Source organism: Jaculus jaculus, chromosome 13, assembly GCF_020740685.1.
Source record: "Jaculus jaculus isolate mJacJac1 chromosome 13, mJacJac1.mat.Y.cur, whole genome shotgun sequence".
NCBI classification, from domain to species: Eukaryota; Metazoa; Chordata; class Mammalia; order Rodentia; family Dipodidae; genus Jaculus; species Jaculus jaculus.
In genome coordinates, this window is record NC_059114.1 from 8,670,182 (window position 1) to 8,685,279 (window position 15,098).

The 15,098-nt window shown below is 46.7% G+C and overlaps 1 protein-coding gene across 5 annotated transcripts in view; it reads right to left on the bottom strand.

Moving 5' to 3' along the window:
- Window positions 1–15,098, bottom strand: part of Ttc28 (tetratricopeptide repeat domain 28) — a 589,332-nt gene that overhangs the window by 420,405 nt on the left and 153,829 nt on the right. The window contains exon 1 of one of the 5 annotated variants that reach the window (XM_045132341.1): window positions 7,444–8,271. The exons of the other annotated variants lie outside the window; for them this stretch is intronic. Within the exon in view, the coding sequence (XP_044988276.1) occupies window positions 7,444–7,470 (27 nt within the window). The 5' untranslated portion in view covers window positions 7,471–8,271. Of the gene's footprint in view, window positions 1–7,443; window positions 8,272–15,098 lie in introns of those variants that run through there. 5 annotated transcript variants of the gene reach the window in all.

Sequence of the window (15,098 nt, forward strand, 5' to 3'; positions counted from 1 at the left end):
AGGGACATTTCACATTGGAATCCCCATAACAGCAACCCTCACCTCTACCCAATGTGACATTCTGAGAGGGTAGGAAAGGACAGAGATATCTAGCAGGACAGGCACTCGCAGTGATGGGCAAGTCAGGGAGTCTTGCCAACTAGGTAAAGATCACTGAGCATCTCAGCCCACAAGGAGTCATTCAGGCATCCATTCATTCAGCTCGTCCTCTTGTCTAATGCCCTCAAAACTGTAAAGTAGTAGATGCAAACATACTGGGTGTCGCAGTATGGAGCTACTAGGACTGTGGCCCGTGTGACTCTGATCAAAGGAGGGAACGTCCGGCAATAGGATTGTTTATCAAAGGACTGACTGAGGAAAAGGCTGGCTCCATGCTAAGGATATGGCCAGCAGGGTAAGGTAAGAAGAGCATGAGGAGGCATTTCAGGCAGTGCCTTGTCCAGCCAGCCTACAGGGTATTGTTACACTACAAGGAAAAGCATAGGAAGTACTTCCAGATGCCAAGAATTCTTGTCTTTTTGCTCCTTAGCCTCAAAGTCATCCTAAGAAGTAGGTGAAATCCACACTAAAAACAGTCAAGAGTAAATAAAAATAAAATAGTTTTTTTAAATATTTTGTTTATTTTATTTATTTATTTGAGGGTGACAGACAGAGAGAGAGAGAAAGAGGCAGACAGAGAGAATGGGCAAGAGAATGGGCACGTCAGGGCCTCCAGCCACTGCAAACAAACTCCAGACGCATGCGCCACCTTGTGCATCTGGCTAAGGTGGGTCCTAGGGAATCGAGCCTCAAACCAGGGCCCTTAGGTTTCACAGGTAAGCACTTAACCACTAAGCCATCTCTTCAGCCCAAAATAAAATATTTTTTAAAGGGGCTGGAGAGATGGCTTAGCAGTTAAGACACCTGTCTACAAAGCTTAAGGATCCAGGTTCGATTCCCCAGTATCTATGTAAACCAAATGTACAAGGTGGCACATGCATATGGAGTTCATTTGCAGTGGCTGGAGGCCCCGGAATGCCTCTCTCTCCCTCTCTCTCTCTTTCATAAAAATAAAATATGTTTTTTAAAAGAGCTGGAGAGATGGCTTAGCTGTTAAAGCACTTTCCTCCAAAGCCAAAGGACCCAGGTTCAATTCCCCAGGACCCACATTAGCCAGATGCACAAGGTGGCACATGCATCTGGAGTTCCTTTGCAATGGCTAGAGACCCTGGCATGCCCTCTCCCTCTCTCTCTCTCTCTCTCTCTCTCTCTCTCTCTCTCTCTCTCTCTCTCTTTCTCTCTCTCTCTCCCTCCCTTCTTCCCTCCCTCCCTTCTTCCCTCCCTCCCTCCCTCCCTCCCTCTCCTTATTTCTATCTCAAATAAATAAATATAAATATTTAAAAAAAAAGTTGAGGGGCTGGGGAGATGTCTCAGTGAGTAAAAGCACTTGCTGCACAAGATGAAAACCTGAATTTGGATCCCCAGAACCAATGTAAATCCATACATGGGAGCATGAGTGTCTATAAACCCAGCATTCCTACAGTGAAATGGAAGGCAGAGACATTAAAACCTCCAGAACCGCACAGGCTGGCTAACCTGGCAGAAATGGCTGTGAACGAGAGACCCTGCTGCAAACCAGATGAAAGGTGACCAATGCCTGAAGTTGTCCTCTGACTCCCACACACATGTCATAGCATGTGCATGCCTCCCTCCTACCATATGAAAACACACCTCTCACATACATACACACATGTGCCATAGGGTACACATGCCTCCTTCCCTCCATATACAAACACATCTCTCATGTACATACACACATGTGCCATAGGGTGTACATACTTCCCTCCTATCATATGTAAACACATCTCTCACGTACATACACACATGTGACACAGGATTCACATGCCTCCCTCCTATCATATGCAAACACATCCCTGATGTACATACACACATATGACACAGGATGTACATGCCTCCTTCCCTCCATATACAAATACATCTCTCACATACATAGATAAATGTGCCATAGGTTGCACATGTCTCCCTCCTACCATATGCAAACACCTCCCTCTCTCTCTCTCTCTCTCAAACACAAACACACATAAAGATGGAATGTGACCAATACCTGAGGTTGTCCACTGACCTCCACACAAGTGCCATGGAATACACACACCTCCCTTCCACTACATACAAGCTCTCACACACAGACACGCATGGAGCTTTTTTTTAATTAAGGTTACAGACCTTGGCTACAAGTTATGAAGTGGGACTGGAGTGGTGACATGGAAGTCTACTTTCAGAGCCCATTCTCTCCACCACAATATAATCCAAATTACAGCTTTAATCTTCTTTCAATAAAATTACTTGCTTAAGGCACAGCTTTCATGATGGAAGCCACCCTATGCCGCAACACGCTGAAGGTGAACGCCTGGTGTCCCAGTGTGTGACCACAAGAGCCTCTGGCCTCTGAGAAGTAACAACCCGCATGGCTCTCCGGTGCAGCCTCCCGCCCCGCTGGCCCGGGATGTGCTTCATCCCCCTGCTGACCTCAGCCAGACCACGGGAGACCCACAGCAGGGCTTTAACAAGGTCAGTAATGTGAGCAGATGTGTGTCTTTCCAGTAATTACTTGGAAGGAATAAGAAGGGGAAACCAGACAAAAAAGAGGCCATCATTAGGATGTCATTTGAAATGGATCCAGCAAGCGATAATGAGGTGCTAAACTCTAACAGTGGGGAGTCAGATGTGAGAGATTAAACAGCTTGCCCAAGGGCATGAGTCAAGGGGGGGATACCAGCACCACAACCCACCTCTACGTTGCATCCACCTGGGAGTGGAGCGCACCATGGGCCTGTGGACAAACTGCAATCATGAAATGCCCAAGACGTCTCTAAGTGCTTCTGCCCACACGACTTGTGTTTTAGGTCTGACTTTACACTATTAAACACACTGTGGTCCAAGATGAACAGCACAGTGGCATCCATGGCATGGCATCCAAACAAGTGACCAACACAAAATGCTGAAGTAGAGCTGTGTTAAGATCTGAGACTTAACCTTCTAATTCAAACGCTAAATACTGCATGACAGAGTCAGTGAAGGGATCTGAAACGCACTCTTTCAGCAAAGTGATAAGCCGTTACAAGGCACGAATAATCCTCACAAGTGAGCATCTGAACACGTTTTATATGCTAAGCCCCATCAGAGAAGTCATTTAAGAAGCCAGATTCTGGGGAGCACAGAAAAAGGGGGCAAACACAAAGCAGAAGGGCATAGACATGAACATGTCGCGATGAAGCCCGTCACTTCGTACGGTACAAAACACATATGTACGCGAAATAAAAGCCAGAGTCACATTTCATTAATGCGACAAACGTAAGATAAATCCATCATATGATTCTCAAATGACATAATTAATGTGGCTTTTGTGACATATTCCTATTAATGGCCTTTTATTATGTGTGAACAGTAAAATAACATTAGATTAGCAATGAAAAAATCTAATCAGCAGTAGCTTTCCTGAAGGATCTGACTGCGGTCTTATTTACACTGTGTTATCTCTTACTAATCCTTGGGTTTTAAAGAGCAAAATCTCTTCAGAATTGTAAACAAACGTGTTCTTACGGGATGAGCATTTTAATTACCATCATTTCTGCAAATACAAGATAAAAGTAATGTAATGTGTGGTAGCCTCATACAGTAAAACAAGCGACAGTATATTTTGCCAGGCCAATGAGGTCACTTGAATAAAAGGGCCAGGACACTAGAATAGGGGAGTCTGGATGGAGCCTAGTACAGTGCCTTAACCATGGCTTCCTGGGAGATTTTCTGAACACTGGCTGCCACCCACCCCCCCATGTTGTCTCCAAACATTTAGATGGGAGTGATAAAATATTCTAGTTTTCTTTAATAACCCACTACAGTCCAATACCTATGAACCAACTGAAATGGAAGAAGGCCTAAAATTACAAGTTGTACAAGGTTGCAGTTCTTATTTACTCTTACATGAAATAAATATTTACGGAGCAACTATGTAATTTTTGAAACCAAAAGTAGAAGAGATGTGGTTCCTGAATATAAGGAGCTAGAAATACATGACGAAGCCAGATAAGATACCTAAAAAGACAGAAATACTATAAGAAAAAATAAGAAAGATCCTAGTCAATAAAAAGAGTCACAGACTCGAAGAGCTGCAAGACTTCACAGGTGGCTGGCTGAAGTTCCCACAGCCCTTCCACAGGAGAAAAGGACGGAAGGGCAGCCCTGTGGCTCCCCAGAGCGGGGGAGCGAAGCTCTGCCTGTCTATCTGAGACCAGCTCAGCTCTGCTGTTCCTGGATAAAGGGCCCTCAGCAGCAAAGCTCCCAAGCATGCCAGCAGAGAACACATGTGTTGAAGCAAGTAAGGCCTGGCTCCACCCTAGGTCCGACCCTGCCATACTGTAGGACTTGGGTAAATCATTCCATCTCTCTAAACCCCAGTTTTCTTACCTGTAAAATGAAAAGCGAGTGCTGTTTCCTCGCTGGATAAGAACGTGGAGACGAAGCAGAGACCCTAACATCAAGTAGGTACCTAGTAAATGGCAGCTGCCGCCTGCGTGACGTGAAGTGCTATTCTGACCATGACGAGACCACAAGGACTGCTCAGAGCCTTACATTTCTACTTAAACACTCTATTGAGGTCGGACACAGAAAAGAATCTGTCCATATTTACTAACTACAACTTGACGAGTTTGGAGCTGTATACATCTATGGGCCATGCTTTCAGGGAATGACCTGCCCTTGGTAAGGGGCCCACTAGGCTTTAAGACTGGGCCCCAAGCTACTCACTCATCCTCGGCGAGGTGACAAAACCTCATGAGTCATGTTCAAAGGTTTCTTTGTGTAAAGTATTAGGCCCCAGTGGAATACTACAGACTCTCCTACTTTAAAAGGTTGTCTTAAGTATGTAGTTTAATCCACCAAACAAACAGTGAAAGGAGAACGGAAAGAACTCCCCTTCCCTCATATGCCCTGGCTGCATGCTCAGAAACAAAGAAATCTGGACGCTAGTCACTCTCTATAGTGAGCCCAGAATTGAAAATAGACAAAACTAGTAGTGAGCAACAAGACACGGTGACAACAAGCCACCGCCCAATTCCAGCCCCGAAGCCTGGTCGCAAGGATGCTCTTCCTGGCCATGCTAAAATCCCGTCAGGGCACTGTTGCTTTTCCTCTGGAGTGGAAATGGTTTCTATGAAGCAGTTTGCTAAGACGCATGGCACGTGGCCGTACCACTACAAATGTGTTAGCAGACCCTGCCAGCCACCCTGGCAAGAGAGGGTCGTGTCAGCGTTCTGGCCGAAGTGAGAAAATAAACCAAATCTTTGTAGTCTTGCTGCTGCCCTCCTGGAGTGGAGTGTCTAATCTTGTCCAAGGTAGCTTCCGTTTCCAGGGAAGAATTAGAAGGGTTCTCAGGCTCCCGCCAGGTACTCATGCAGAATTTGATGGCTCAGCTTTTTTTTTCAATCTTCTATGAACTGTGCAGCGTTATATCGAGGTCCTTATAACACGATGATTTGAGATTACAAACACAGAGGATAAACACCACCTTCTGGTATAGCAATTTAAGCATCACGGGGTGAGTAAATACTGTAGAGTGAATCCTTACACTCGAAACAGAATCTTCCAGAGTCCAGAAAGCCACCTGACTGCCAAGAATAATACTTTCGTGGTTTAAGCAATACTAGTAACCGGAGGGGTTTCCACAGACATAACCACATGAGTTACTGCACATTGGGCAAAATAGAAAAAACAGACATTTATAAATGTACAGTTTGCAGACATCTTTAAACTACTCATAAATATTCAATTTACAGATATGGAAGAAATAAAGGACTTCAGTAGTATGCAGCATCTGTTTAAATTGCTTAATTATATGGTTTCTTCTATGGGTTTCCTCATCTGACTGTTTTTATTGTGGGCTGGGGGTGGGGAATACATGGCTCTCCGAACCAAAGTAAAGGAAGCCAACCTCACTGAAGGAGGCTCTATAATGACAGCAGACACAGGAGAAGCTCCAGGTATGGGACGAGATTCACTGTCACAGGACAGAAATCACATCGGCGATATATCAAAGGAAACCTCTCAGCTTCAGGGCTACGATGAAGCGGCGTCTGTTAGATTCCCTGAGCAGTAAAAACAAATGCACTTATCTTCTCAGTCATTTCACACATGATTCCTATTTCAGCTCTCATGTAGAAACTCCCCATCGCACATCAATGGCACAAAGAAAAGACGCAGTTTAGCTAGTAGAACAGAAGTGAAACACCAGACAGCTGCTGGCAGTACGGCCCCTCCCCAGCACTTCAGTTCGCTGTGTTTTTCCGCAGAAGAATGTCAATTTAAAAAAGAAAGAAAGAAAGAAAACACGGCCAAATGAGGTATTTGAAAAGGGAAAGTCCCAGCCCCCCATGCCGAGAACCAGCGGGTTCACCTAGCAGTTAGAGACAGTCAGGCAACTTAGCCAAACGAGCAGCTGCCAACAACTCTGAGAGAGAAAGAGAGACAGAGAGACGAGCTGTCTTTCTCCCTCCACGTCCCAGGCCAGGAACCGAAGGTCCCACATTTAGAAATGTTATTTCTGGGACCAATAGCAATTTATTTTGATAGAACCACTGGGTTTTTTCCTTTTTTTTTCCCCCTTGAGTTCTCAACAAAGGAGCCATATTAGGAAATAATCTTGCAAAAAAGCAAAGTGCCCCCTCCTCCTCTGCCCACGATCGATGCATGCACACACGCACACGCGCGCACCCGCACCCGCGCCCGCCCGCGGCCCGCGCCGACACGCGCACACCCCCGGTGCCCGCGCACAATGGCCGGCGCGCGCTCGCCGGGGCCAACGCGGCCGCCGTTCCCCGCGGGCAGCAGGCCCGGCCCGGCCCCGGGCGCTCGGGCGGGATGGGCGGGAGGAGGCCCGCGGGGAACGGCCGCTGGCTGGCCGCTTGTGCTGGGGCGGCTCGCCCCCCAGCGGGGCCCTGGGGAAGCGGCTGCCAGCGGCCCGGAGCCCATTAACCCCTTGGGGAAGAGGAGCTCCAGCGCCCACCTGCGGGGCCCGGGCGCAGCCTCCGAGCCGGGGCGCCGCGACCCCTGGAGGTGGGGGACGGGGACGGGGGGCGGGGGGCTGACTCGGGTCAAGCGAGCCCGGATGCTGCCCTCCCGGGCTGCCCCAGACCACGGGTGTTTCTGAGCTGTCAGCCCCGAGGGGGTCCGAGCTCAGCGAGCAGGAGAAACTTAAGAGGGCAACGGGTGAGGACCAGACTTGGGGACCGGTCCCTAAGGGACGGGCGCCCGTCCCCTGGGAAGCGAGGAGCGCGGGGGACGCGGTGAACGACGGAGGACGCGCGGGGACCCGAGAGCGCCCGCCCCGGGCACCCTTGCCAGGGCTGGACCCCGGCAGCGGCCCCCCACCCCGGCCCTCCCCGGACGCACCTTCTTCCGGGGCTGCCATTTCATCATGTTTGTACAGCCGAGACGCGGGACATCAAGACGCTGGCCGGGGGCTGGGGGCAGATGCAGGGCAGCGGCGACTGCCGGTCATGCTGCCTCCTTCCCGCCCCCAGTTCTTCCCCGTGTCCACTGGAGGGGGGGTGGGCGGGTGGGGGGAGAAGCCCGGGGAGAGTCCAGTCCTGTCGCCTTCCGTTCAATGAAAAGTAACCCCGGACCACGGGCGCACTTCGCACCGGGCTAGGAAGTCCCGGCGGCCGCCAGCGCGCTCCGGCCCGAGCGGGGCATCTTCCCCCGGCGGGCGCCTGCGAAGGGAGCCGGCCGCGGGGGCGGGAGGGGGCCTCCGAGGACCCTCCCTCAGGGCCCAGACCCAGAGCCCGAGCTGCCGCAGACACCCGGCCCGGCTCCTGCCATCCAAGCCCCTTTTTGGCGAATTCTCTTCTTCTCAAAGAAAAAAAAAAAAAAAAAGATTAGACAAGCAATCAAATCCTCACGCGCAGCCTGGAGCAATTCCCAAAATTCTGGGTGTATTTCTTTCTCGTTTGTAAAAATTTTAGCAAAGAAAATTCCAAAGATCTGTAATCAGAGCTTCCTTGCGCGGTTCTCGCCTCCTCCTCCTCGGACAAGTTGGGGAAAGGATCTGCCCTTCCTGAAATGCCTACCTTCCCTGAACACTGTAAATAGGAAAACTTGGTTTGTGTGCTTAGATTTTTTTTTTTTTTTAATTCCCAAGAACCTTCGTCGTCGGGAGAGGCTGGAAGGAAATCCTGCAAGAACCCAACTCCACAGCTCAGTCTGCACTAATGACTTCCTTCCCTTCAGCGCGAGCAGAGCCAGCCAGCCCAGCTCCAGCCACACAGAGCACACACGGTTTCTGGGTCTTAGTGCCACGACATCTACTCCAAGGCAAAAAGTAAAGCTACAGTTCCAGAGGCGGTCTCCTGAGGAACACGGCCCAGAGAGTCCCTCAGACCCAGGACACCCTCTCCAGACTCACTTAGAGCTGTGTGAATGAGTCACATGGAGAGGAAAAAAAGAATACAGGTCCAAAGGTTACAAAAACCGTTTCTGATTTGAAGAAAAAAAAAAAGATTTGAGACAATCTAACTGGCTAAAAAAAAAAAAAATGTTAACTCAGGAGGCAGAAATAGGATCTCTGTGAGTTCGAGGCCACCCTGAGAATACAGAATAAATTCCAGGTCAGCCTGGGCTAGAGTGATACCCTATCTCAAAAAAAAAAAAAAATTAATCAACAAATTTTCCCTGAATAAAAAGTTACAGATTTCATTTGCTTCTCTAACTTTAGTGGGTTTTTTGAGACAGGATCTCACTATGTTAAACCAGGCTGGTCTCAAATTTGCATGCTCAAGATATGCTCCCAACTCAGCTTTTTAAGTAGTTGGAAATATAGACAGAGGCCATTATGCACAGGAATTAATATAAAATATTACTATAAAGATACTGCTATAGGGATTGTGTTTCATTCATCCATGAGCTGATTTCATCTTATTTAAGGAGATTAATCTACAAAGACAAAATACTATGTAACTGGACTAGTATTGATCATACAACACATCTGCCAGCTCCCCCTGCACCGTGAGGTTATTTTGGCAGCTGGTAACAGAGTAGAATGTACAAGTTATACCAGCCAATGCACTGCGAATCCAGTGTCCACACAGTGTTCTCCTTCGTACTCTCGGAGTTCCGTGCCTATTGTCAGAACTGACTAACATGGAGAATCGTATGCAGGCTGACCACTAATGATAGCAGATTGTAAAGGCATCATTGAAATGCTCAAAACAAGCAGTTGACTCTCGGTAGCCACGTAAGATCGCTTTTGTTCCATTTTCCAGATGAGAATGCTGAGACTCAACAGATTCACCTGCTCAACCAAGATGTGCAGGTGAGAGCATGAGGAGCTAGAGTTCAGACCCAGATGACCTCATTCCAGAGCCTGTGTTATTTCCATGGTGAACAACAGCTACATGGCAACCTAACCTCCCACCTGCCTATCAAGTAAGCACCTGTTATTGGTACAGGCACTGGAGATAGGAGGAAGAGTCTGTCCTGCCCCTCGGCCAGCAGTCACAAAGAACTCTAACATGCTAAATAAGCTCTGACAAGACCCAAGTTATTCTGGACAACTTCGTGTTTATATCCTAACAGCATCTACAGTTCAGTAAATTCCACACCAAAGTTATCTGTATACTTTAAAATCAGCTTCTCTTCCTTCCATGGCACCACTGTGCTTCCAGGACCAAACCTTTCCCCACATCTAACCTATCAACAGGCCTTCTCGCATCTTTCCTAAGCATCACTGTCAAATTCGTCCGGCTCACACCTGAAATCGGAGATTCACAAAACGTGCACTAAGTCCCACTAGTGCAGGGCATCCTGTGGGACAGAGAGGTGAGCATCTAAGTCCCCGAGCTGGAGGAGGCCCTGTCTGCAGAGCCTCACCAAACAGGCACTATCACCACGGAGATTCATGCCTGAAACCAGATGCTCGCATGAGTGCTCAGTACCAAGGAGTACAAAGCATCCTATAGGACAGAGAGGTTCGGTAAGGAGACACCCAAGGCTCAAGAGATGGCTCAGCAGTTAAAGATGCTTGCTAAGAAAGCCTGCTTGGCCTAGGTTTGATTCCCCAGTACCCACATAAAGCCAGATTCACAGAGGTGCATGTGTCTGGTGTGTTTGCACTGGCAAGAGATCCTGCATGCCAACACACACACACATACACACACACACACAAATTTTTTACTCAGAGGTGGCTGCTGGCTTAGGGACAGACATGCATAGAATTTAGCAGTTCTTTTCTTTTCCCGGGGGGAGAGGTTTCAAGGTAGGGTCTCACTCTAGCCCAGGCTGACTCGAAATTCACTATGTGGTCTCAGGGTGGCCTAAAACTCACGATGATCCTCCTACTTATACCTCCCCAGTGCTGGGATTAAAGGCATGCATCACCACACACAGCTTAAATATTTAAAAAAAAAAAAAAATGGGCCCGGCATGGTGGCTCATGCCTTTAATCCCAGCACTCAGAGGCAGAGGTAGGAGGATCGCTGTGAATTCGAGGCCACCCTGAGAGTACATAGTGAATTCCGGTCAGCCTGAGCTAGAGTGAGACCTCAAAAAAAAAAAAATCACAGCTACATTTACACCAGCCAGGCGTGGTGGCACATGCCAGAGATAGAGGTAGAAGGATCACCATGAGTTCAAGGCCACCCTGAGTCTACATAGTGAATTCTAGGTCAGCCTGGGCCACAGCGAGACCCAAAAAAAAACAAAATTAAATAAAAAATAAAGAACAAGAAGACAACCAGGAATTTGCTGTCTTAATCAGTTCAGCAACTACCAAGTTCTTTGGTCAGTGGTGTTGTGGAGTTAGGAGAAATCACAAATATTCCTGGCCATGGAAAGCTACGCACAGGAACATCCGGTAAATATTCAGAAGAGAGGCAGCTTATTGTGGAGCCAAAAGGCAAGGTGCCCACTGTGACCATAGTGTTTTCGAGGATCTAGACCCTCACATCTTTATGAGCTACTCTGTTACTAAGCCCCGGTCATATAACATCTGACCCTCTCACTGTCCCTTGAGCATGCCAAACACACTCGTGTGGTGCCCTCGGCATTCTTTCTTCCTTCAAAAACCTTTTGGCTCCTTCCCCACTTCCCTGGGGACCCTGTTCAAGTATTACATTAGAAGGCTATCTCTCACCATCCCACCTAAAATAATGACCCCATGACCCTCATATTACTTCCTGTCCTCCTTACCCTGCTATACTCTGGGAAGTGAAGGAAGAGTTAGTGTGTATTGGTATTCATACGTGTGTGCCATATGTGCACGAATGAGTGTGTATACACATGGAGGTGGAGGCCAGAGTTTGGCATTGGCTGTCTTCCTCAATCACATTTTACATTTAGTGAGACAGGGCCTCTCACTGAACCCAGAACCCATGGCTGGGCCGGTCTAGCTAGCCAGCTCGCCCGGAGCGTCTGCCTAACAGTCTCTGCTGCCTGAGCCCTGGGATGTCAGGCTCGCATAGCCCTGCGTGCCATTTATCTAGATGCTGGAGATTCAAACCGAGGTCCCATCTTTGCTCAGTTAATGCTTTACTGACTGGGCCATCTCTAGCCCAGCATACTTTGTTGTTGAAAAGAAAATGAATGTGTAGCCACTCCATGGAAATATAACTTCCAAAGAAGCAGAGAGTAAGCAATCCAAGTGCTTGCGAGGCGAAGACAAAAAGGTGGCGAGTTAGAGGCCATTCTGGATTATGTAAAGAAAAAAAAACAATATCCAGTAAGCAGTACCTAGCACATGGTAAGCAGCCAGAAGAGATACTGGCACATTCATTCTCATTCATGTTCTCTCTCTCTCTCTTCTCTGTTAGTGCTTGAAAATAAGTAAAAATATTTTAAAAGATATACTCAAAATACAAAAGGCTGACATTCCTAAAACATAAAGAGTGGGCTTAGGATGTAACTCAATGATAGAGCACTTGTTGGGCCTATGGTGGATTCAATCCTCAACATCACAAAAAGTAAAGAAAAAAGAATAATAAAGTAAAAATCTAAGGCTTCATTATTATGAGACTTTGTCTTGTCAATGTTTTTAAATCCTTGGTGAATAAAACAGTATTAGACACAAAAGAGACATCAATATTTATGGAACTAAAAGCCTTGTGAGGCATGCATAGAATCCCAGCGCTTGAGAGGTGGAGGCAAAAGGATCAGGAGTTCAAAGTCATCCTTAGCTACATAGCAAGTTCAAGGCCAACCTGAGCTACCTGAGACCCTGTCTCAAAAAAAATGGGGGCTTAGTGGTTAAGCACTTGCCTGTGAAGCCTAAGGACTCTGGTTCATGGCTTGATTCCCCAGGACCCACGTTAGCCAGACGCACAAGGGGGCACACATGTCTGGAGCTCGTTTGCAATGGCTGGAGGCCCTTCCATGCCCATTCTCTCTCTCAATCTCTCTCTAACTTTCTCTCCCTGTCGCTCTTAAATTAAAAAAAAAAAAAAATGGTAAAGCAGGGGAGCAAAAGCAAATGGTGATGAATGAAATCCATTCTGCTTCATACTCTGGCACAGTAGCAAGTGGGAACCAGCAATGGCCACTGTCAGGCAAAGGAGCTTGGAGTTACAGTCCAGAAGGCAAAGCATGGAAAGGGTTAACTACGGAGGGGGTCAGTTGAAGTCTCTTAGATGGGCTCTTGCTATGTTGTGCAGGCTTTCCTGGAACTCCTGAGCTCAGGGGATCCACAAGCCTGGGCCTCACAGTGGCTAGGACTACAGGCATGCACCAGCCCAGCTTGAAGTAGCATTTATAACCAACCTAATATAAAATTAAATGCTAACTATGATTTTATGGAGTCATTTTTTTTAATTTTTTAAACTGTATGCCTGCTTAAAATGCTTACTATGGCTTGACAGGTGAAAGTTCAGAGAAGTGAAGTAATCTGTTTAAGGCCACACTCCAAGTCTACAGCCAAGGGCTCCTTCCTGCTTAAACCATTGCCTGAGACAAGGGGAAAAACAACATTCCCATCCTGCCTCTGAAGAGCTACATCACAAAAATGTTCAGAAGAGCAAGGAGGTAATATGAATGGAGGGAACCCATCTAAAACAGAAGGGAGATTCTGGAGTCCTGGAAGCAGACAGCTGCTGGACAGCCCAGTGACTTGATGTCATGCAAAAATATCAGTCCTGGGCTGGAGAGATGGCATAACAGTTAAGGTGCTTGTCTTAAAAGCCAAAGGACCCAGGTTCAATTCCCCAGGGCCCACATAAGCCAGATGTGTAAGATGGCACAAGCATATGGAGTTCATTTGCAGTGGCTGGAGGCCCTGGCACGCCCATTCTCTTTCTCTCTCTTTCTATCTCTATCTGCCTCTCTGTCTCTCTCAAATAAATAAAGACAAAATATAAGAAAATTTAAAAGAGGGGCCGGAGAGATGGCTCAGTAGATAAGGCACTTGCCTACAAAGCCTAATGATCTAGGTGTGATTCCTCAGTACACATGCAAAGCCAGGTACACAAAGTGGTGCATGTGTCTGGAGTTCATTTACAGTGGCTGGAGGCCCTGGTGCACCCATATTCTCTTTCTCTCTGCATGCAAATAAGTAAATTTATGAATTTTTTTTAATTTAAAGAAACAAAGAATATCAGTCCAACCATGTCAGATCCTACTGTCGTGAGAGGTGAGAAATTTCCTGATTTCTGCTCAAAACTTTTAAAACACCCCAATAACCAGACCAAAACATGGCATGCCTGCAGGACTAACCTCTGCCTGAGTCCTAATTGGTGACTATGGACTTCCCCACTCAAGGCTTTCCTTTCCCATCTGCATGATGGGCCCTGATAGTTCCTGCTGTGTGTGGGTAGTTGTGGGGCCATCGGGGGCTCCGTGTGTGTGCTTGTCCATGACTGAGGAGCAAGCTCCTTGCCCAGACACGTTTGGACCTCAGAGTCCACGGTTACTTAAACTGAGGTGGGGAGAAAACAGCAGGCTGTATCAGGAGACAGAACACGCATTGTGTTGCTGTAAAAAGAATCAATCTAAATTACATCAAAGTGATACAAGGCTTTCAGCTGGTTTTCAATTTTTTGAGATGTCTTTCCTTTGGGTCACTTATTTGTAATCTGCAGGGTACTTGGCTCCTGCTGTCTGATTTTTCCAGCTTTCATTTAATAGAGGACCATTAGCTCGAAGCCTTTAAATACCCACACCATCTTAAATCATTTTATTTTTTTCTTCTTTGTATCTTTATTTATTTGCCTTAATACAAATTGAATTGGTGTTTATATCTGAGATATTTACAGATTTACTATTATACCAATCTCCTTTCACCACTAAGAATTATTTATATAGAGCTACCAAGTTAGCACAGTTCAAAATGATGTAATTTAGCATTATTGCTTCAAAGGCCCAACAAAGAATCGTAAGACACATTTTCCTAGATCTGTAGCTACTAAAAGGCATTTTTACAACCTCCTGATTTTTTAACATAGAACTTTGTAAATCACTTCCCTAAAAGTAGATACTGTAAAACAGTCCATTAAAGTAGTGTTTTCCTCGAGAACTACTTGTCTATTCAAATCTGAACAAAAGCAAGAAAGAGGAAATGAATGGTGAAAACATACCTTTTCTTCATTGTTGTGAATTTCTTCAAGATTTCCTAAGTAGTGCTATGTCTGGCCTTGATCACGGGGTAAATGCCTGAAAAAGCTAGCCCCATACTTATTTACACTGACTGTGTTTTAGAAGTAGAGTATTAAATGCAATATAAGACCATATTTGGAAATACATTAGCTTTCCTAAAGCTCTCTAAACTATTTTCAAGTACCTAAGGAGGTGTAGAGAAAATAAGAGAACAAAGTAGAAGCATATTTGATAAGGAAAATTTTGCTTCTTTAGAGATATTTCACACAAATGGATGGCTCAAGAATGTGAAGGACTTGCTTTTCTAACAAAGAAACCATAGTAATCTGTTGCAATAAGCACTGGATCACACTGGGTCCCACTGCCCTGTGGACGCGAGACTGTGGGCCAACCCTCTGGCTCTACCAGATCTAGCGAGGTACCGCTAACACTGCCTACCTCACCTCCTTCCATGAGGCTGGAGATCCTGTGAT